This window comes from Schistocerca piceifrons, chromosome 6 (genome assembly GCF_021461385.2).
Source record: "Schistocerca piceifrons isolate TAMUIC-IGC-003096 chromosome 6, iqSchPice1.1, whole genome shotgun sequence".
Taxonomy (NCBI): Eukaryota; Metazoa; Arthropoda; class Insecta; order Orthoptera; family Acrididae; genus Schistocerca; species Schistocerca piceifrons.
In genome coordinates this window covers 10,275,370-10,297,276 of record NC_060143.1, presented here as the reverse complement: position 1 = coordinate 10,297,276, position 21,907 = coordinate 10,275,370, and the positions used below count along the sequence as shown (strand labels likewise).

Here is a 21,907-nt window from a genome sequence, read left to right as displayed (position 1 = left end):
ACTCCCCAGTTGCTAATGTCAGGGATCACACTTTATTAATAATTATAGTACAAATTAATATCTCCAGTTACAGTTACATTTTCAGCAAATACACCAAGACCTTTCATCCATACATGAATTTTTTCATCATTGCTAACTTTTCTACGGGAGTGAGTATACAGCGTAAATGGCATGTTACTGTAAACATGGCTAGGTCTACTTTGAGTCTTTGGATCAATACCACAATGCCACGTCTTGTAAGCGATGACATCTCGATCAGTGAAACATTCCAGTCCAGGAAGGGAGGCGTTTTCACAACGAACGATGGCTAGCGTGAACCAACCACTATGGGGGCTCAAGGATGCAACAGTTTGAAAAAAATTGAAAACATAGTGCCGCACTGCCTGCTGAGCCCCTAGTAAGTCGGTGACGCAACCCGCCTGACTTGGCTTGGCGCCATGTCAGCGCACCTGCAGAAGCGCGCTGCTAGTATGGTTACAGTGCGCGTATAGGATAAGCTATTCCGGCTGGTGCCTGCAGAGTCTAAGTCCGTTATCAGCGCGTTACATAATCAAGGTCACTCGTCTGCTACACAAGCGGGCAGTGCACGTCAGCGGAACCATTCTGCTGTGAGCTCTATCTGCAAGAGCACAGAAGAATGTCTTGAGGCAGCTAAGTGCACTACTTTCACCATTACTCTTCACTGTAGTGATGGATGATGATATAATGAGCACAGTAACACAAGTAATTTGTGAAGGAAAGATGAAAGTTATGGTGTTGCAGATCTGATGATTTGGGGAATAAGGAGGAGGAAGTACAAGGGCAATTGGATGTATGGGAACGAACAGTACAAGAATATGGGATGAAATTTAGTATAAGTAAGAGTGAGATGAAGGAGAGAGGAACAATTGGAATAACAGTTGGTGGGGAACGATTGAGGAGAATGGAGAGTTTCAAGTACCTAGGAAGCCTGATACAGAAAGATGGAGAAAAACGACAGAGTAATAAACGAGCATGGCAGAAAAGCAGAAGCATTTCGGAAGAGTGCCAGAAGCCTGATATGGAGCAAGGATGTACCCCAAATCTGTAAAAATGTTCTATACCGGTCAAACTATGTCCTGATTGTAACATATACATCTGAACCCGGGTTATGAAAGGAAGAGAGAAAAGCAAAGTACAAGCCAGTGAAATGAAATTCTTGAGGAACAGTATTGGAGTGACAAAGATAGACAGATTAAGAAATGAGAGGATAAGAGATTTAACGAAGGTGAAACCATTACAGGAGGAGATAGTGAAATCAAGGCTGAGATGGTATGGATGTGTTAAGCGATTGGAGGAGAAGAGAATACCCAGGAGGATACATGAAATGAAACTGGAGGGAAAGAGACCAAGGGGGAGACCAAGAGCTAGATGGCTGAAAGGAGTGTAGGAATGTGTCCAGAAGAAAAGAGAAGACTGGATCAAGGTGAAGATGGGGAGATGGTGGTAAGACAGAAAACTATGGACAGGCTTATGTTCCAAACAGGCCCAGCCAGAGGCTGGAAACTGTAAGATGATGATGATGATGATGAATTACTGTAGATGCAGAAAGTTCTATAAATGTACTTGATATCTTTCGTTTTTTTATATCCAGTCAGAAAAAAATAAACAATATTTTATTAGTCAGTGCACAGAAAACTCTCAGCTAACAGTTATTTATTCTCCTACTGGTTTGTATCCCAAATTATCAGCCCACTTACTTGTAAGATATGGATAAAAGTTAACTGCTTGCCTTTTGCGAGTATGATGTAATGTGTGGGCTAATGAAAAACCATAGAAGATTACTATCGTGTCATCTGTCATCATCAAGGAAAAATTCGTATATATTTAGTGTTTTCTGAATGTGGATGATAAAAATCACACTAGTGTTCGATATTAGGTGTGCATTGATCACTAGTAATTCGTTTCTCTGTCCTGCAGTCTTTGACACTACATTAAATCTTCCTGAACTCCTTTGGCCTGCTCTCGCGCATAGATGCCATTCAATAACACATCATAAGACAGAAATCAGTGTCATCACCATTTCAAAAACTGTTTTGTACTTTTTGGTATCTTTCACTCCCAGTAATGTATGGTCTGAAACTCAGCGAATAGTAAGCTAGACGCTATCATACTTTTTCAATAGAAGATTTTTAAATCAAGAGCACATGCTTGGCACATTCAGTGGAAAAATACCTCCAAAGTAACATGAAGGACATGTATAATGTGGGAGAAATCATAATACACTTTACATTCATATGAAATCTAACTGTACCATATACATAACGTGAAACTAGAAAAACGTGTGTACTCCTGTAATTAATATGCAGATATATAATGGAAGAGATGACGCGTTTATCTGTGTATGTCCATGTAAGTATGTATCGAGATACACTCCTGGAAATTGAAATAAGAACACCGTGAATTCATTGTCCCAGGAAGGGGAAACTTTATTGACACATTCCTGGGGTCAGATACGTCACATGATCACACTGACAGAACCACAGGCACATAGACACAGGCAACAGAGCATGCACAATGTCGGCACTAGTACAGTGTATATCCACCTTTCGCAGCAATGCAGGCTGCTATTCTCCCATGGAGACGATCGTAGAGATGCTGAATGTAGTCCTGTGGAACGGCTTGCCATGCCATTTCCACCTGATGCCTCAGTTGGACCAGCGTTCGTGCTGGACGTGCAGACCGCGTGAGACGACGCTTCATCCAGTCCCAAACATGCTCAATGGGGGACAGATCCGGAGATCTTGCTGGCCAGGGTAGTTGACTTACACCTTCTAGAGCACGTTGGGTGGCACGGGATACATGCGGACGTGCATTGTCCTGTTGGAAAAGCAAGTTCCCTTGCCGGTCTAGGATTGGTAGAACGATGGGTTCGATGACGGTTTGGATGTACCGTGCACTATTCAGTGTCCCCTCGACGATCACCAGTGGTGTACGGCCAGTGTAGGAGATCGCTCCCCACACCATGATGCCGGGTGTTGGCCCTGTGTGCCTCGGTCGTATGCAGTCCTGATTGTGGCGCTCACCTGCACGGCGCCAAACACGCATACGACCATCATTGGCAGCAAGGCAGAAGCGACTCTCATCGCTGAAGACGACACGTCTCCATTCGTCCCTGCATTCACGCCTGTCGCGACACCACTGGAGGCGGGCTGCACGATGTTGGGGCGTGAGCGGAAGACGGCCTAACGGTGTGCGGGACCGTAGCCCAGCTTCATGGAGACGGTTGCGAATGGTCCTCGCCGATACCCCAGGAGCAACAGTGTCCCTAATTTGCTGGGAAGTGGCGGTGCGGTCCCCTACGGCACTGCGTAGGATCCTACGGTCTTGGCGTGCATCCGTGCGTCGCTGCGGTCCGGTCCCAGGTCGACGGGCACGTGCACCTTCCGCCGACCACTGGCGACAACATCGATGTACTGTGGAGACCTCACGCCCCACGTGTTGAGCAATTCGGCGGTACGGCCACCCGGCCTCCCGCATGCCCACTATACGCCCTCGCTCAAAGTCCGTCAACTGCACATACGGTTCACGTCCACGCTGTCGCGGCATGCTACCAGTGTTAAAGACTGCGATGGAGCTCCGTATGCCACGGCAAACTGGCTGACACTGACGGCGGCGGTGCACAAATGCTGCGCAGCTAGCGCCATTCGACGGCCGACACCGCGTTTCCTGGTGTGTCCGCTGTGCCGTGCGTGTGATCATTGCTTGTACAGCCCTCTCGCAGTGTCCGGAGCAAGTATGGTGGGTCTGACACACCGGTGTCAATGTGTTCTTTTTTCCATTTCCAGGAGTGTATACTACAATGTGAATTATGTAATGAAAATTGCCAATTTATAAATATGTAGAAAATTATATGTATTACACTAAAAGTGCACGTACATGTATAACTTTAATTGACAAAACCAACTGCAAGGTAAAGTTGATGATAGGATAATAAATAGACGTCTAAATAGCATCATTTCACAGTGATTGTTATGAATTATGAAAAAAATGATTTGTTAAGAAGCTAAAATCCCACACTATCCCGTTGGGAAAGAAAATCAGATATTTAAACCGAATACTTTCTTTAGAATGGATTGAGAAACGCGACACACCGTTACACGTTTTTTAATATGGAAGTAAAACTTGTGACTAGAAAACGAGTTCAGGAAACGATGTGGCGTAGTATTATGTACTATCAAGTGGCATAAAGGCGTTACAATCGGAAAATCGGTTTTACCCTTCTTCAAGCAGTCGGCCAATTGTCCAGTGTGAACACTCAGGTGTGACTGTGATCACTGGTGCGCACATGTTGAGAAAGAGATATACACTTCCATGCTTCGCTCTGCTTGTGTGTGAGGCAAGCACAGACACACGGCGAAAAGGTCCAAGGCGCATAGGTCTAAGTGTACCTTCACAGTCTAATGTTGTGAGCTGAAAGTTTCAATTTCCTGTTTGACTGCCTTTATTCTGTTTCTTCATCCACTGCTTTCAAGCAAATAACAGGATCGTTCATTCATAACACCGCGCTAATCACCTGTCCAATCCTCGTAAAAAAAAATACGTATAGAGTTCTTGTTCTTGTATATTTTTGAGCTATTTCTTTTAATTGCATTGCGATGAAAAATCCTATATCATTGTGAGACGTTTCCTGGATGAACAAATAACTAAATAAAAATAAATATTCTAGCTGTGCTTATACTGGCTATGAACGAGCACATTTTTCGTCGTTCAAAATAATGAATTGAGCGCTTGTTGTAATTAAAAGCGGCGCCAGCTATCATGTCTTTCTGAAGATCTTTGCAGTGGAGTTATAGGTTTTTATTTTCAAGTGGATGGGTACAAGCTTTGGATGTACGATTGTTTTGCAGACTTCGACTCCTGTCAAATTTAGAGTTTATGTTTTAAAACCTGGGTGATGTAGTGACACACGGAATTGCTGAAGCGCGTATTGTGGACGATGGACGTCATTCAACACAGTTTATACCTCGTGCCTTTAACGATGTTTACTAAGTAAAAAGTTAACATCAACACAAGGAAATAAATATTTATTCAGTTTCAGCTACATACTTCAGCATAAACATTTCCATATGAATTTAGGTGTCTTCAATCGAGTTAACTATAATATCAAGGTACGTTAATATCGTTAAGTACTAAAAACAAGGCTGTCTTATGCTGGTGCCATGATTAAACATAATATTCAAGCCCAAACTTATATAAATTTTCCAGTTGGTTGTTTTGTTTATTTATATTTGACTGTTTACATCGTTTATCTACAGAAATCGTCCTGTGGGTAATACATTTCAGATCTGTTATTCATTCATTATGCTTTCCTTCATTTACACTCATCGTGGTTCCAAGAATCCTATTGTCAACAATACTTGTCCGATATGGTATGTTAAGCGATATCTGTATCTGATACAATTACTAATAAGACTTACTCATTTGCAGTAGCAGGCTTTTCTGTTTTTAATTGATCCATCAAACACAAATCTGCTAACCATAAACAGATGTAGGGAGGTATTCTAGAAAACTTGGTTCTAGTAGGTTACTGGAAATAAATTGTTTTAGCAGCTGTTTATTCGGTTTATGCTATTCATTTGGAACAGATCATTTTGTAGATACAGAAAATTATGTATATTCTGTAGGCATGTTTGTTATTGTTGACTTATTTGCCATATGTCATTATCTGTTGTACACTGATGTGACCAAAGTCATGGTATACCTCCTAACACTGTGTCGGACCTCCTTTTGCCTGGCACAGTGCAGCAACTTAACATGGTATGGACTCAACATGTCATTGGAACTCCTGCAGAAATACTGCGCCATGCTGCCGCTGTAGCTGTCAAGAGTTGTGAAACTGTTGTCAGATCAGGATTTTGGGCATGATCTGACGTTCCGATTATGTCCCATAAGTGAACTGGGTGGTAAATCATTAACTCAAATTTTCTAGAATGTGCTTCAAACCATGATTATGGTGCAGCGACATGGCACATTGTCATCCATAAAACTGCCATTGTTATGTGGGAACTATGATGTCCACAAATGGCTGCAAATAATCGCCAAGCACTGAACATAACAATTTCTAGTTAATGATTAATTCAGGTGGACTAGTGGACCCATCCATTCCATGTAAGCCGGCTTGTACCATTATGGAGGCCACCACCAGCTTGGAGAGTGCCTTGTTGACAATGGTTTCGTGTCGGCCCCCGGAAACTGAATGGTAGACGTGACAGATTGTCAATCCTCTGGGCCCATTTTCGATTCCCGGCTGGGTTGGGGAATTTTCTCCACCCAGGGACTGGGTGTTGTGCTGTCCTTGTCATCATCCTCATCGACTGCAGGTCGCCAAAGTGGCGTCAGATTGAAAGACCAGCACCCGGTGATTGGTCTGCCTGATGGGGGGCCCTAGCCATACGATTGAATAAGTAAATAAATGGTTTCATGGTGTCTGTGTCACAGTCAGTTCTTACCAACTGAAACCAGGACTCAGCTGACCAGTCTGTAGTTTTCCAGTCATCTAGGGTCCAACTGATAGGGTCACAAGTCCAGGAGAGGTGCTGCAGGTGGTGTCATGCTGTTAGTAAAGGCACTAATGTCCTTCATCTGCGGCCATAGCGCATTACCACAAAATTTAGCCGAGTTGTAATAACAGATTTGTTCATCGTATGTCCCACATTGATTTCCATAATTATTGCATGCAGGGTTGCTTGTCTGTTAGCACTGACAACTGTATGCAAATACGACTGCTCTTGGTCATTAAGTGAAGGCCGTTGACCACTGCGTAATCTGTGGTGAGAGATAATGCCTGAAATTTGATCCTGTGCAAGCCTCTTCATCTCCGAGTAACTACTGCAACGTACATCCTTCTGAATATGCTTAGTGTAGTAATCGGTTGGCCTCCTCCCTCTATGATTTGTACCCCTGACGCTTCCCTCCAGTGCTAAATTTGTGATTTCTTGATGCCTGAAAATTTGTCCTGGCAACCAATCCCTTCTTCTAGTTAAGTTGTGCCACAAATTCATCTTCTCCCCAATTCTATTCAGTACCTCCTCATTAGTTAAGTGATCTACCCATCTAATGTTGATCGTTCTTCTGTAGCACCACATTTCAAAAGGTTCTATTCTCTTCTTGTTTAAGCTGTTTATCGTCGTGTTTCACTTTCATACAAGGCTACACTCCATATAAATACTTTCAGATAGGACCTCCTAACACTTAAATCTGTACCCGATGTTAAAAAATTTCTCTTCTTCAAAGACGCTTTTCTTGCCATTGGTGATCTACATTTTATATGTTCCCTACTTCAATCATCATCATTATCTTGCTTCCCAGATGATTAAACTCATCTACTTCTTTAAGCGTCTCATTTCCTAACGTAATTCCCTCAACATCACCTCATTTAAGTCGACTATGTTCCATTATCCTCATTTTGCTTTTGTTGATGTTCATCTTATATCCTCTTTTCAAGACACCGTCTGTTCTGCTCAGCTGCTCTTCCAGATCCTTTGCTGTCTCTGACAGGATTACAATGTCGTCGGCAAACCACAAAGTTTTTATTTCTTCTCCGTAGATTTTTAATTTCTACTCCAAATTTTTCTTTTGTTTCCTTTACTGCTTGCTCAATATACAGACTGAATAACATCAGGGATAGGCTACAACTGTGTCTCACTACCTTCTCTATCACTGCTTCCCTTCCATGCCCCTCAACTCTTGTAACTGCCATCTGGTTTCTGTACAAATTGTATGTAGCCTTTCACTCCCTGTATTTTACCCCTGCCATCTTCAGGATATGAAAGAGAGAGTTTCAGTCAACATTGTCGAAAGCTTTCTCTAAGCCTACAAATGCTGGAAATGTAGGTTTCCTTTCCTTAACCTATCTTCTAAGATAAATCATGGGGTCCGTATTGCCTCGTGTGTCCTATATTTCTACGGAATCCAAACTGATCTTCTCCGAGGTCAGCTTCTACAAGTTTTTCCATTCGTCTGTAACATGTTACTATTTTGCAACTGTGATTTATTAAACTGATAGTTCAGTCATTTTCTCATCTGTTAGCACTTGCTTTCTTAGGAATTGGAATTATTATATTCTTCTTGAAGTCTGAGGGTATTTCACCTGCCTCATACATTTTGCTCACCAGATGGAAGAGTTTTGTCATGGCTGGCTCTCCCAAGGCTATCAGTAGCTCTAACGGAATGTTGTCTACACCCAGGGCCTTGTTTCAACTTAAGTCTTTCACATTCTTCATGCATTATCTCCCTTCTCATCTGCATCTACACCCTTTTTCATTTCCATAATATTGCTCTCAAGTTCATCTCCTTGTATAGACCCTCTATGTACTCCTTCCTACTTTTCTCTTTTCCCTTCTCTGCTTAGAGCTGGTTTTCCATCTAAGCTCATGGTATTCGTACAAGTAAGTTCTCTTTACTCCAAAGGTCTCTTTAATTTTCCTTTAGACAGCATCCATCTTACCCCTAGTGATATATGCTTCTACATCCTTACATTTGTCCACCAGCCACTCCTGCTTAGCAATTTTGTACTTAACTATCGATCTCACTTTTTAGATGTTTGTATTCCCTTTCACCTGTCTCAATTATTGCATTTTTATATTTTCTCCTTTCATTGATTAAATTCAATATCTCTTGTGTTACCCAATGATTTCTACCTACTTGATCCTCTTCTACATTCATTATTGCATCTCCCAAAGCTACCCATTCTTCTTATACTGTCTTCCTTTCCCCTATTCTAGTCAATAGTTCACTAATTCTCCCTCTGAAACCCTCTATAACCTCTGGTTCTTTCAGTTTATCCACATCCAATCTTCTTAGAATCTTGCCTTTTTACAGTTTCTTCTATTTTAATCTGCACTTCATAATCAATAAACTGTAGTCAGGGCCCACATTTGCCCCTGGAAATGTCTTACTGTTTAAAACCTGGTTCCAAAATCTCTGTCTTATCATTATATAATCAATATGTAACTTTCCAGTGTCTCCAGGTTCCTTGCACATATACAACCTTGTTTCATGATTCTTAAACCAAGTGTTAGTTATTATTTAACTACAATCTGTGCTTATTTCTACCTGATGACTTCCTCTTTCTTTCCTTTCCCCCAGTCCATATTCACCTACTACGTTTCCTTCTCTTCCTTTTCCTACTATCAAATTCTGGTCCCCCATGACTATTAAATTTTTGCCTCCCTTAACCATATAAATAATTTCTTTTATCTCATCATGTATTTCCTCAATCTCCTCCTCATCTGCGAAGCTAGTTGGCAGATAAACTTGTACTATTGTGGTGGGTGTGGACTTCATGTCTATCGTGGGTGCAGTAATGTGTTCACTATGCTGTTCATAGCAGCTTATCTGAGTTCCTATTTTTTTTACTCCTGCATTACCTCTATTTGAGTTTGTATTTATAACCTAACAGGGAATCCTGCTTCTCGTGCCGCCAAACTTCACTAATTCCCGCTGTATCTAACTTTAACCTGTCCATTCTCCATTTTAAATTTTCTAAACTACTTGCCCAATTAAGGAATCTGACATACCACGCTTCGATCCATAGAATGCCAGTTTTGTTCCTCCTGATAACGACGTCCCCCTGAGTACACCCAACCCACAGATCCAAATGGGGACTATTTTACCTCTGGAATATTTTACCCAAGAGGATGCCATCATCATTTAGCCACACAAGTAGAGCTGCAAGCCCTCAGGAACAATTATGGCTGTAGTTCCCCTGCTTTCAGCCATTTGCAGCACCAGCACAGCAAGGCTGTTTTGGTTAATGTTACAAGGCCAGATCATTCAATCATCCAGATTGTTGCCTCTGCAACTACTGAAAGGGCTGCTGCCCTTCTTCAGAAACCACACATTTGTCTGGCCTCTCAACAGATACCTCTCCGTTGTGGTTGCACCTACAATACGGCTATCTGTATCGCAGAGGCACGCAAGACTCTCTCCTCCCCCCCCCCCCCCCCCTCCCCCCAACAGCAAGGTTCATGGTTCATTGGGAGGTGGGACCAACAATATAAATATAAGATCTTGATTATGGTAGAATAATACTGATCTGTTGAGTAGCTAGAGGCATAGGCTAGCCTCATAGGCAACAGACACACGCGCGCGTGCGCGCACACACACACACACACACACACACAAAAGCAAAATGCATTAACAAAATAATTATAAATTTATATATATCATTGCTTTGTACACCACTTTAGAATATCTTAGAAAAAATTTCCATTTGGAGAACTGCAGCTTTTTAAAAATAATGTCATAATCTGGACAATATAAAATCATAGTATGGACTCAGCATTAGCTTTGTTTCACATAGGACTGTGATTGTGAAAATACTTCTTCAAGCTAAGACTTTGTGAACTTGTAAATGTGGAAATGGACTGAACCTACGTTAAACAACCTAACTCCCATTCACTCTTCAGTGTTCTCCTCTTTCCCTTTCCTCTTTAGCCATTCACGCATCTTTTCATCCTACATAGTTGTGTTTATCTTTATACTATATACCTCTTTACTTCTGTATGGATCCTCTTTGGCCTCTGACAACCATGCCTCCATCCTTGCTACCGTCCCTATTTTCCTTTCCCTGTTGCTTCATAACCTGGGTTGTGAGTAACTGAATCTCCTTTCCCTCCCTTTCTTTCCCCTCTCTCCTCCCCGATGAAGGAACATTTGTTCCAAAAGCTAGGAACGTAAATTTTCAGTTCTGTTTTATGTGTATCTATCGGCTGTACTGAGCTGAGGTAAGTACTGGCCAGCCCCTCTATCTCTTTGTTAGTATTTGTTTCACATCTTTGTATGAGATTTTCCATTAATCATTTGGAAATGTTTTTTCTTTCTTGTGAAGTTTTTTCCACCTATGTTCATGAAGTTAGTTTTTCTGTTATTTTTGGTTTTAGTGAAAGGTCTTTCATTTTCAGTCATACCTTACTCAAGTTACGTGTCTGTCTGTGGACTGACAAACCTTATTGGGTTTGTTGTTGGCAGCGAGTACAGTTGTCCACTAAATGTTTGCCTTTTCCTTGCAATAATGGTCTTGCAAGTGGTCACGCTCTAGTCCATCCATCATGGAAGCAACTGAAAAGGGTCCTGTGTCAAACTTGGTTTGTAATGTCTAGGATTCCTTGACATTTTTTAGACTTAATTTTCAGTCTGTTAAATTTGGTTGGGAAACCAGAAAATTTTACACCTAGGGAAACTATGTAACATTCCCAGACCATTAGTCCTGTCTCAAGGTTGCTACCTTTGTAATCATTCCCAGTGTAAATACTATCCCCATTCACCCACATACCACCGCATCTTACTCCAGCCCCACCACTGGCAATTCCTACATCATCGCAGACTGTGTGATGTGTTCGCTGCGTGACTTCATATGTAAGAACTTGATGATTACCTGGCTTTGACCTGTTACTTAATCATTGTACCCATACCACACACCCACATCTGTCAGTCACTTGTCACAATGCTTCTCATCAATGACCCTAGCAACCCCAAATTCAATAGATTCTTAAATGTCATAGCCTGACACTAAGTAAGGCAAGTTGCCTGTGTGTGTGTATGTGTGTGTGTGTGTGTGTGTGTGTGTGTGTGTGTGTGTGTGTGTGTGCATGTGGAACACAAGATTGATGCTAAGTAACTAGTCGAAAATGCTGTAGAGAAAAAATGCTATGACTGCAAGTAATGCGAGACTGAATCAATTCCAGTGAACAGAACAAAAATCTTGTTGTCTTTCCCAGTAAGTTGAGCTGATATAGAGTTCTCAAGCTTCCAATTGGTTGAAATCATCTGATGTTTCGAAGAGTGTCATTCCCATCATTGTCACTTCAGGGACTTCTTCTGCTGGCAGGAGTTGCACTTCAGTTAGTGAGGACAGTGGTACAACCTCCAGGGGACCTCATAGTTATCACCTATATTGGAGGTCATACCCATACCTCACCACAACTCGAGGAGAGGAACTTTGGTGGGTAGTATGTTGAATTCTTGGAGGCTGTGGTCAAGACATGGGGCAGCTCTGAGAGACATAGTTATCTGCAATCACAGTCTCGGGTGGTTGCTTGGGTCCTCATGATATCATATTGAGCACATAAGAGCATCCAACTTCCTCAGTCGGAGCTAATCGCACTATCACAGGAGATGCTTTTGTTTGACTACTGCATAAAATGAACAATGCTACATATGATCTGTGATGAATCCTTAATTTCACATAGCTATATGACTATATATGAGAGCCCAGACTAGCGAGCCCATAATTTGTGTTGCTTGAAAATTGGGCTCACTGATTAAGGTGTAGGAGATCAAAAAGGGTACCTCACTTTGGGATTATGGTACTATCCTTTGGGTTTGACCCCTGATATCATCAAGGTAGTGGATATTAATTTTAAACTGATGCAATATGACAACCGTGATGCCACACTTTACACACAAGAACAGACACAAGTAATATAAAAAATTTTTAATTGCAGAAATAACATGAAGCTAATCTGACAACTACAGGAATTATGGGGTTTCAGTTGGAGACAAACTAAATATATGACAATCCTAATAGTGAAGTTATAACAAAACAAATACACATGAATCAAGCAAACAAATTCCTCAACAGCGACAAAACACCAATAAAAGTACCTTAAGAAACTGGTATTTGAATTTTACTCGAGTTATATTGCTTAAAGAAAGTCCACGATAACACCTGGTACTGGAAATACAAGATGTCCCAGGAGGAATTGTCAGTATTCAGGCATATGACAGGAATGATTATTAGGAGCAAAAAGGTCTAGCAAATATGGGCTGTAAAATGCATACCGTAACAGCTCTGAGCAGTTGTTCATCTTCGCTGCTTGAAACACATCTCTTGTACTGAACAAGTGCTCATAGCTTGGAAGGTATGCATTTTAGAGCCCCTATTTACTAGACAATTGTTTCTTGTTTTGATCCATACTACCTCCTCCCAAAATATAGAAAGCAAAGAGCTTGCAGTAGAAGAGATTTCTTTCACAGTATCGAAGAAGTGCTCATACCTCTTAAGACATGCATTATAGAGCCCGTGTTTACTAGACTTTCTTGCTTTGAGCGATCATTGCTGTTATATCCCTGAATATTGACCCTTCCTCCCGGGACACCGCGTATAGCTCAAAAGAGATCCACTATGCCACATAACGGTACACAGCTTGCCAGAGCCAGTATCAAACCCTCCACCTGACCTATACAGCTGAAGTGAAGTGGGTGCACCCCACACCATCGAAGCTCACTCGTATCTAATATCGAAAATGTAACCTCCTTAATGTAGATAAAACAAACTCCACATATCTTCCAGTCACAGTCCAAATAATTACCTACAGTGAACAACACAACATGAGAATACACACTACAGTGATCAACCAAGTGGAGCTGACAGTACCTAGGTTGTCCTCCCCCCCCCCCCCCCCCTCCTGCCACCACCCAACACACACACACACACACACACACACACACACACACAGGGAGAGAGAGAGAGAGAGAGAGAGAACAAAAACCATAGATGCCAGCCATTCTTCCCAACACAATTACGGCACTGTCATCTGTCTCACGCGTGACAGCTAAAATAATACATCATCAACACAATTTCTCGAATGGCCACCATAGAATTCTCGAACCAGAAACCACACGTGTCTTGTTGACAATGCCACATATACTGATCCCTGGTCTGAGATGCAGCAGCTCCACAAAAGTGACCGAACAACTGTAGGAATTTAATCATATTCATCATGTCATCTGCCATTGCTACATGCACTGTCCTACTCCTGAACTTCATTGTCATACCCATAGCTGACAAAAAACAAAACATAAAATTAAATCTCCGGCCATAAAGAGCACACTGCATTAGTAATTCCAAACCCAAAAACCGTGCGACCGCTACAGTCGCAGGTTCGAATCCTGCCTCGGGCATGGATGTGTGTGATGTCCTTAGGTTAGTTAGGTTTAAGTAGTTCTAAGTCTAGGGGACTGATGATCTCAGAAGTTAAGTCCCATAGTGCTCAGAGCCATTTGAACCAAACCCAAAAACAAATCTATTCCCATAACTGCCAGCATTAAAATAACTGACTAACAAACTGCCACAACACTTCCAATATTATTCTTACAAATAGCACAAAAGCAGTATAGTGGATCACTATCACTCACAAACAATCAAGAAACATAATCATCCAACACCAGAGAATGCCATTGCATACTCCAACACACCCCCTGGAAACATAAACCATTTCAAATAGGCTGTGCCACTGTGTTGCCTCACAGCACAGTTACATGGGGAATCAAAGCAGATGGATGGTACTGCAAACTTTAATTGACCCCCATGCATCATCACTACTGGCCACAGCTGTGTACAGGAGTCAATCTGTATGATACGAGAAAATAGGTCTGACTTTCCTCAGAGGTCACTGTCATCATTAGTTTGTCCATTTGTGCCTTGATCGTATTGATCAACCTCTATCTTCAGAGTTTAGTGCAGAATAAAACTGAGTGCTGGTCAGATATGACATACCGTTCCTTTGGCAGAATGAACAGATCTCAACTGATCTGAAATGTTGACTGTTGTTGGATACAGTGATGTGTAGCGCCCATCAGTGGTGAAGATCATCACTATTGCACAGATTGTAAGTGCTCATGTCATTGACAACACCTGGGCAATGTATGCGAAATTACTGAGGGTGTCTATGATAAGCAACCAGATAGCCTCTTTCAAAGACCCTCAAAGTCAATGTACTGAGCGAGGTGACACAGTGGTTATCAGACTGGATGCACATTCGGGAGGATGATGGTCAAAAACCATGTCCAGCCATCCAGATTTAGGTTTTCCGTGATTTTCCTAAATTGCTTCAGGCTACTGCTGGATGGTTCCTTTGAAAGCGTACAGCCGATTTCCTTCCCTATCCGTGATACAATCCAACCTTGTGCTCCATCTGTAATGACCTTGATATTGATGGGACGTTGAACCCTGTCTTTCTTTCTTTCCTTCTTCCTTCAAAGTCTATGTATGCATGGTCCCATGGATAATTGTGTGAAAACCAGTGGAAGAAATTTTGCATTGGATGCGACTGGTTTTATGCATGCTTGGTAGACTCAGACCAGAAGTTTGACTTCCACATCAATACTCAACCAAAATATGTAACACCTTGACAATGCATACATCCTAGATGTGTGACAATGTTTCTCATGACATAATCTGAGGATGAGAGGCTGCAACATAGTTTAGATCAGAACTCGACGCTTTGACTCTCCTGTGGTCAGTAAAACTATACCCTGATTAATGTTGAATTGGGTGTATCGAGACATAGTTCCATTTCAGTAGTGTAGGGAAGGCATACACAGGAGAAGGTATAGACTCAGATCACAATATAGTAGTGATGAAGAGTAGGCTGAAGTTTGAAGACATTAGTCAGGAGGAATTAATATGCAAAGAAGTGGGATATGGAAGTACTAAGGAATGGCGAGATACCCTTGAAGTTCTCTTAGGCTATAAATGCAGCAGTAAGCGATAGTCCAATAGGCAGTACAGTTGAAGAGGAATGGACATCTCTAAAAAGGGCAGTCACAGAAGCTGGAGAGAAAAACGTAGGTACAAGAAGGTAACTGTAAAGAAAGAAGAAATACTTCAGCTGATTGATGAAAGAAGGAAGTACAAAAATGTTCAGGGAAATTTAGTAATACAGAAATGCAAGTTGTTGAGGAATGAAATAAATAGGAAGTGCAGGGAAACCAAGGTGAAATGGCTGTGTGAAAAATGTGAAGAAATCGAAAAAGAAATGATTGTCAGAAGAACAGATTCAGCATACAGGGAAGTCAAAACAACCTTCGGTGACATTAAAAGCGAGGATGGTAACATTAAGAGTGCAACAGGAATTCCACTGTTAAATGCAGAGAAGAGAGCGGATAGGTGGAAAGAATGCATTGAAAGCCTCTATGAGGGGGAACATTTGTCTGATGTGATAGAAGAAGAAACAGCAGTCAAGGAGAATTTAAAAGAGCTCTGGAGGACTTAAGATCAAATAAGCCAGAAGGGATCGATAACATGCCATCAGAATTTATAAAATCATTGGGGGAAGTGGCAATGAAACGACTTTTCACATTAGTGTTTTGAATGTATGAGTCTGATGACATACCATCTGACTTTGGTAAAATATCATCCACAAAATTCTGAAGACTGCAAGGGCTGACAAGGGCAACAATTATCACACAGTCAGCTTAACAGCTCATGCATCCAAATTGCTGACAAGAATAATATACAGAAGAATGGAAAAGAAAATTGAGGATGCACTAGATGATGATAGGTTTGGCTTTAGAAAAGGTAAAAGAACAAGAGAGGCAGTTCTGACATTGCGGTTGATAATAGAAGCACAACTAAAGAAAAATCAAGACACATTCGTAGTATATGTTGATCTGGAAAAAGCATTTGAGAGTGTAAAATGGTGCAAGATGTTTGAAATTCTGGGAAAAATAGTGGAAAGCTATAGGGAGAGAGGGGTAATGCACAATATGTGTAAGACCACAGAGGGATTAATAAGAGTGGCCGACCAAGAACAAAGTGCTCAGATTAAAAAGGGTGTAAGACAGGAATGTAGTCTCTCACCCCTACTATTCAATCTGTGTGTCCAAAAACAATGATGGAAATAAAAGAAAGGTTTAGGAGTGGAATTAAAATTCAAAGTGAAAGGATATCAGTGATATGATTCGCTGATGACATTGCTGTCCTTAGTGAAAGTGAAGGAGAATTACATGATCTGCTGAATGGAATGGACAATCCAATGAGTATAGAATATGGATTGAGAGTAAATCAAAGAAAGTTTAAAGTAATGAGAAGTAGCAAAAATGAGGACAGCGAGAAACTTAACACCAGGATTGATGGTCACGAAGTAGGTGAAGGTAAGGAATGCTGCTACCTAGGCAGTAAAATAACCAGTGACGGATGGAGTAAGGAGGCCATCAAAAGCAGATTAGCAATGGCAAAAAGGGCATTCTCGGCCAAGAGAAGTCTACTAGTATCAAACATAGGGCTTAACTTGAGGAAGAAATTTCTGAGGATGTACATCTGGAGTACAGCATTGTATGGTAGTGAAACATGGACTGTGGGAAAACCAGAACAGAAGAGAGTCGAAGTGTTTGAGATGTGGTGCTACAGACAAATGTTGAAAATTAGATGGTCTGATAAGGTAAGGAATGAGGAGTTTCCATGCTGAATCGGAGAGGAAAGGAATATGTGGAAAACACTGATAAGGAGAAGGGACAGGATGATAGGACATCTGCTAAGACAGGAGGGAATGACTTCCATGGTACTAGAGGGAGCTATAGAGGGCAAAAAATGTAGAGGAAGACAGAGATTGGAATACATTCAGCAAATAATTGAGGATGTAGGTTGCAAGTGCTACTCTGAGATGAAGAGGTTGGTGGCATAGGAGAGGAATTCATGATGGGCTGCATCAAACTATTCAGAAGACTAATGACCCCAAAAACAAGGGGGGAGGGGGGCAGTTGCTCTGATCAGCCAAGATAAGCATGGCACGCTATCCAGTGGACTGTGAGATCCTGATGTGTGAATCTAGCCACTTCCTGGACTGTGACGTATTTTTTCATTGTGTCCCTAATAATTTCATTGAGATGGAAATAAAGTCTCTCTTGTTTACCTCACTCATAATTAGAAGCCATTGGTATATGCTTCGGGTCACTGACATGTTGAACAATGGAATGGTAGTGTGTCTTATAATTGCAGTTGTTCAGAAACAGTGTCCATCACTGTAATCATTTGCTAAGGGGCCAAAGAATTCAATTAGTGGCTTGTGGGCCATGATAAGATGGAACTTTCTTCTGTGTAGGAAGACGTGGAATTTCTTGGTATCATAATAAAATAAACATTGCTGCTTTTAATGTTTTAGGCTTATAAGCAGCTGACTGTGCCGTGCCATCATGTGACTTATGTGATAGCATGGTGTCTCTCTATGTGAAGCATCTATTGCCAGGTGTAAACTGTATGCATGATATAAATGTGACCTGACTGAGAGTAGACTTAAAACATGTTTTTAGCTTTAATAATACTTCTTTACTCATGGCATACCAGTGACATTAGATGCCCCTTTTGTGAAGATAGTTGAGATGGTGATATATTTCCGAAGAGTTCAGTACAGATTTGCTGAAATAATTTGCTGTATGCAACTGGAGCTTCTTCAAATCTTTGTGTGCAGGGAGATTGTCATTTGCTTTGATGTGCTTGTTCACCACATGATCAAGATACTGATGTTGCATTTGAGAAAAAGTTATATTTATTTAATTTGTATTTGATCCCACTACTTCTAATTTTATCTGTTTTGAAGTTGTTGAAGTGTTGCTCTTGTGTAGACTCAATGACTTTTATGTCATCTAGATAAATTTGCGACATATGTTCCTCCGTGCATAAACTTCTACAAGTAGTTTTGAAGTATTGTTGCAGATTTTGCAACCGCAAGGGGTAATATTTTATACTGATACAGCCTGAAATGTATATTGTTGACTGTAAAATTCTTTGATTTTACATCTAAGAATAAATGCAGGTAAGCATCTGCTAAATCATCATAGAATAGAACTGGCCCACCGATAACTTAGCAAGTAGCTCTTACGCTCATACAGTCATATAATCATCTACATTAAATTAAGTGTCGACAGGTTTTTTTTAAGCATCACAGCTCTGTAGTGTACCGTTAGACTTCTTAGTTACAACCATCGATGTCACCCATCGACTAACTGCGGCTGTTATCACATCCCATGATGCTTGTAAACAATAGTGTTCCCCTTTAATTACTTCCTCCGTAGCAAAAGGCATATGTCCGTCCCAGAAAAAAAGAAGAATGGCATGAAGTGTTAACTGTGGTGTGCTCCAGAGTTTTGTGTGCGACCCATTTAGTTTTAGAGAAATCACAATGCTCCTCACATAAAGCGTCCAAATCATTTAAACATAATACTGTTAAAGTTTATTGTTAACTATACTATGATTAAAGCTACTGCAACTACTATCTACTACTACTTGAATTTCTATCTACACCACATAGCATTCGAGGATGTGCACAATTTTTGCTTGAGTCAGTGTTGACAAGGAGTTTCTAATTACATTCCTAATTGCCTTTCTTGAACTTTTCTATGATGGGAACAATGGGATCTGTAGATAATTACATTGCCGTTTCATCATTTGATTTCAGGGAATAACATTTCGTAGGATGTACTTTAGCCATATGAAAGTCAACACCAGATGCACATTGTGTGGGTGATGCTCTTTCAAATGACAGGGCTGTGTGATGAACCTTGCTTAAAATAGTGTCAGAGTTTCTCAGAGCGTTAGCCTAAACTTCTTGCTGAGAAGCGACATGCACACTGCTCCAGACATTTCAGAGTTTGGATTACGTGTCATTACTTCCCTAACTCCTCTGCATAAATAAGGATATTTTACCCTACAGTGCTTTTTTCTATATATTACGCTACTATGTGTACTAAGTTTGGTTGAAATTTCACCATGCAATCCAGAGTTATTATATCATATAACATGTCACCATAATCCCCTACATCCCCCCTCCCCCTTCCTCCACCATTACCACCGTGTCTAGGAGTGCTAATGATGTCCTGGTTCCACCGTATTTCTGTGTATTTCATATTTGTACACACCTTGGTTGAAAGGGTATTGTGTTCCAGAGTTACACTTTACATGTGATATCTTCTTATTCCCAACCTGACCTCGGGGTTAAATGACCTTGAGTTTGCCACTAATTGCCCCAAAAATGTCAAAAATGATAGATTTGGCACTAACATAGTTCATTCCTGACTTTTTTTAACACTCTTTACACCCCACATACTCCTAACAGTGCTAGTAATGTGTTACCACATCACTTCCATGAAATCCAGATAAGGGAACTTGCTATATGGTGCATCTTCACTTCTCACCAACCTTTGGACTTAAACTCTATTAACCAAAGCCCCCCCTTCCATTTAGTAGATTTCCATTATTTAATCAATTTTGCACTATGTTTCTTGTAATTGCCTTTTCATCTTAATCTTTTCTTCCCCCACTCCCACCTTTTCGCTTATTCTTTTTTGTTTTCCTCTGTCTCCTTTCCTCCTCCATCTCTTCTTAATTGTCCTATTCAATCCATGTCTCATATAGCTTTTTGTTATTCCATCATTATATATCTCACTGTCCTAATGGAAGGAGTGAAAGTAAGAACTGAACTGTATGGTTGATTGGGTCCATAAAGATGACAGAAACGTTTCTAAGTATTCACAGGATGTCCCTCTTCAGAGATAACTAGTATACAATTCACATACCAGTGCAGTAGCACAGTGCAGTCTACATCAATATCTGCTTCTAAATACATACTCCTCACACACCATATGGTGTTAGCATAGGGTACACTGTACCACTGCTAATCATTTCCTTTCCTCTTTGACTTGAAAGTAGACTGAGGGAAGAAAGACTTTCTATATGCCTCTGTAATAGCCCTTATTCTCATCTCTTGCCTTCATGGTCCTTACGTGAAATGTACGTTGGTGGAGTAGACAGCTACAGTCAGCATCAGATGCTGATTCTCTAAGTTTTCTCAATAATCTGCAAAACAAACTTCATCTTCCCTCAATGGATTCCCATGAGTTCACAAAGACTTTCCATAATACTCACATGTTGAGTGAGGCTGCTGGTAACAAATCTAGGAGCCCGCCTCAGAATTTCTTCATTGTCTTCCTTTGATCTGACATGTTAGGAATACCAAACACTCAAGCAGTACCCAAGAATGGGTCACACTATTCTTCCAATGTAGTCTCCTTTACAAGTGAACCAAAGCTGATCATTTGCCTTCCCTACTACTGTTCGTATGTGCTTACTTCATTTCATTTGGCTTTGCAGCATTATGCTTGGATATTTAATCGACATGACTGTATTGAGCAATTCATCACTAGTGCTGTAATCGAACATTGCAGTAATGTTTTTCTTACTCATCTGCCATTAACTTGCAGTTCTCTACATTTAGAGCAAACTGCCATTTCACACATCAACTAGAAATTTTGTCTATCAAGTTGTCTTGTACCCTCCAACAGTCATGTAATGACAAAACCTTCCCATAAAACTCTGTTCCACTCTCTCTCTTCACACCTCCTACTGCCCCCCCCCCTCCCCACCCCCCTCAACTCTATAGTCTAAAAGCTTCGGCCTGTCCCATGACTTTTGGCATGTGTTGCTTTCAGTTCTCCAAGGTTATCAGGATGCTACTGTCATTTACACTGATGACTCTAAAATCATGGACAGGGCAGGATTTGCTTTTAAACCTGCTATGCTCAGGATCATCAGCATTGCTGGGAACATGTAGTGTCTGTATGGCAGAGCCGACAGCCATTAACAGAGCTCTACATTTTATTAAACAAATCTCCCTTGGCTGTGTTTTAATGTACAGTGACTCAGTAAGCAGTCTCCAGGCCATCAGTCATGGTTACTCGTTGTCATGACTTTCTCTCTGACCTTAGTCCACACTGCCCACTCAGTTGTCCCTCTCTGAGTATTAGGTCAGGTGGGTGTCACAGGGAATGAATCAGCTGACCGTTTGGCTAAAGAAATGATTGCTCATCCCACACTTGATTTGATGATCCCAGGTTCTGATTTGCGGGTGAATATATGGTCTCCTGCTCACTTGGAGATGGAGCAACATATGTTGGAGTACTGCCCCTTCTAATAAACTCTGCACCATCAGAGAGTCTGCTGCTGCATGGCAGTCCTCCTTCCATTCCTCCTGGAAGGAATCCTTCATCCTGTGTCATACTAGACTAATCAACGTTTTATTTTGTGTAATGAGCCATGTCAACACTATGATTGAGGAGCTTTGTAGATACTTGCTCTTATCCTGGTATGCTGCCCACTGCTCCTGGCCTT

The 21,907-nt window shown here is 41.2% G+C and overlaps 1 protein-coding gene across 10 annotated transcripts in view; it reads left to right on the top strand.

Moving 5' to 3' along the window:
- The first annotated feature begins 4,844 nt into the window (after positions 1-4,844).
- Positions 4,845-21,907, top strand: part of LOC124802474 (ral GTPase-activating protein subunit beta) — a 398,111-nt gene continuing 381,048 nt past the window's right edge. For all 10 annotated transcript variants that reach the window (XM_047263273.1, XM_047263271.1, XM_047263272.1 and 7 more), the window contains exon 1: positions 4,845-5,129. In XM_047263273.1, the coding sequence (XP_047119229.1) occupies positions 5,088-5,129 (42 nt within the window). In that variant the 5' untranslated portion in view covers positions 4,845-5,087. The remainder of the gene's footprint in view (positions 5,130-21,907) is intronic.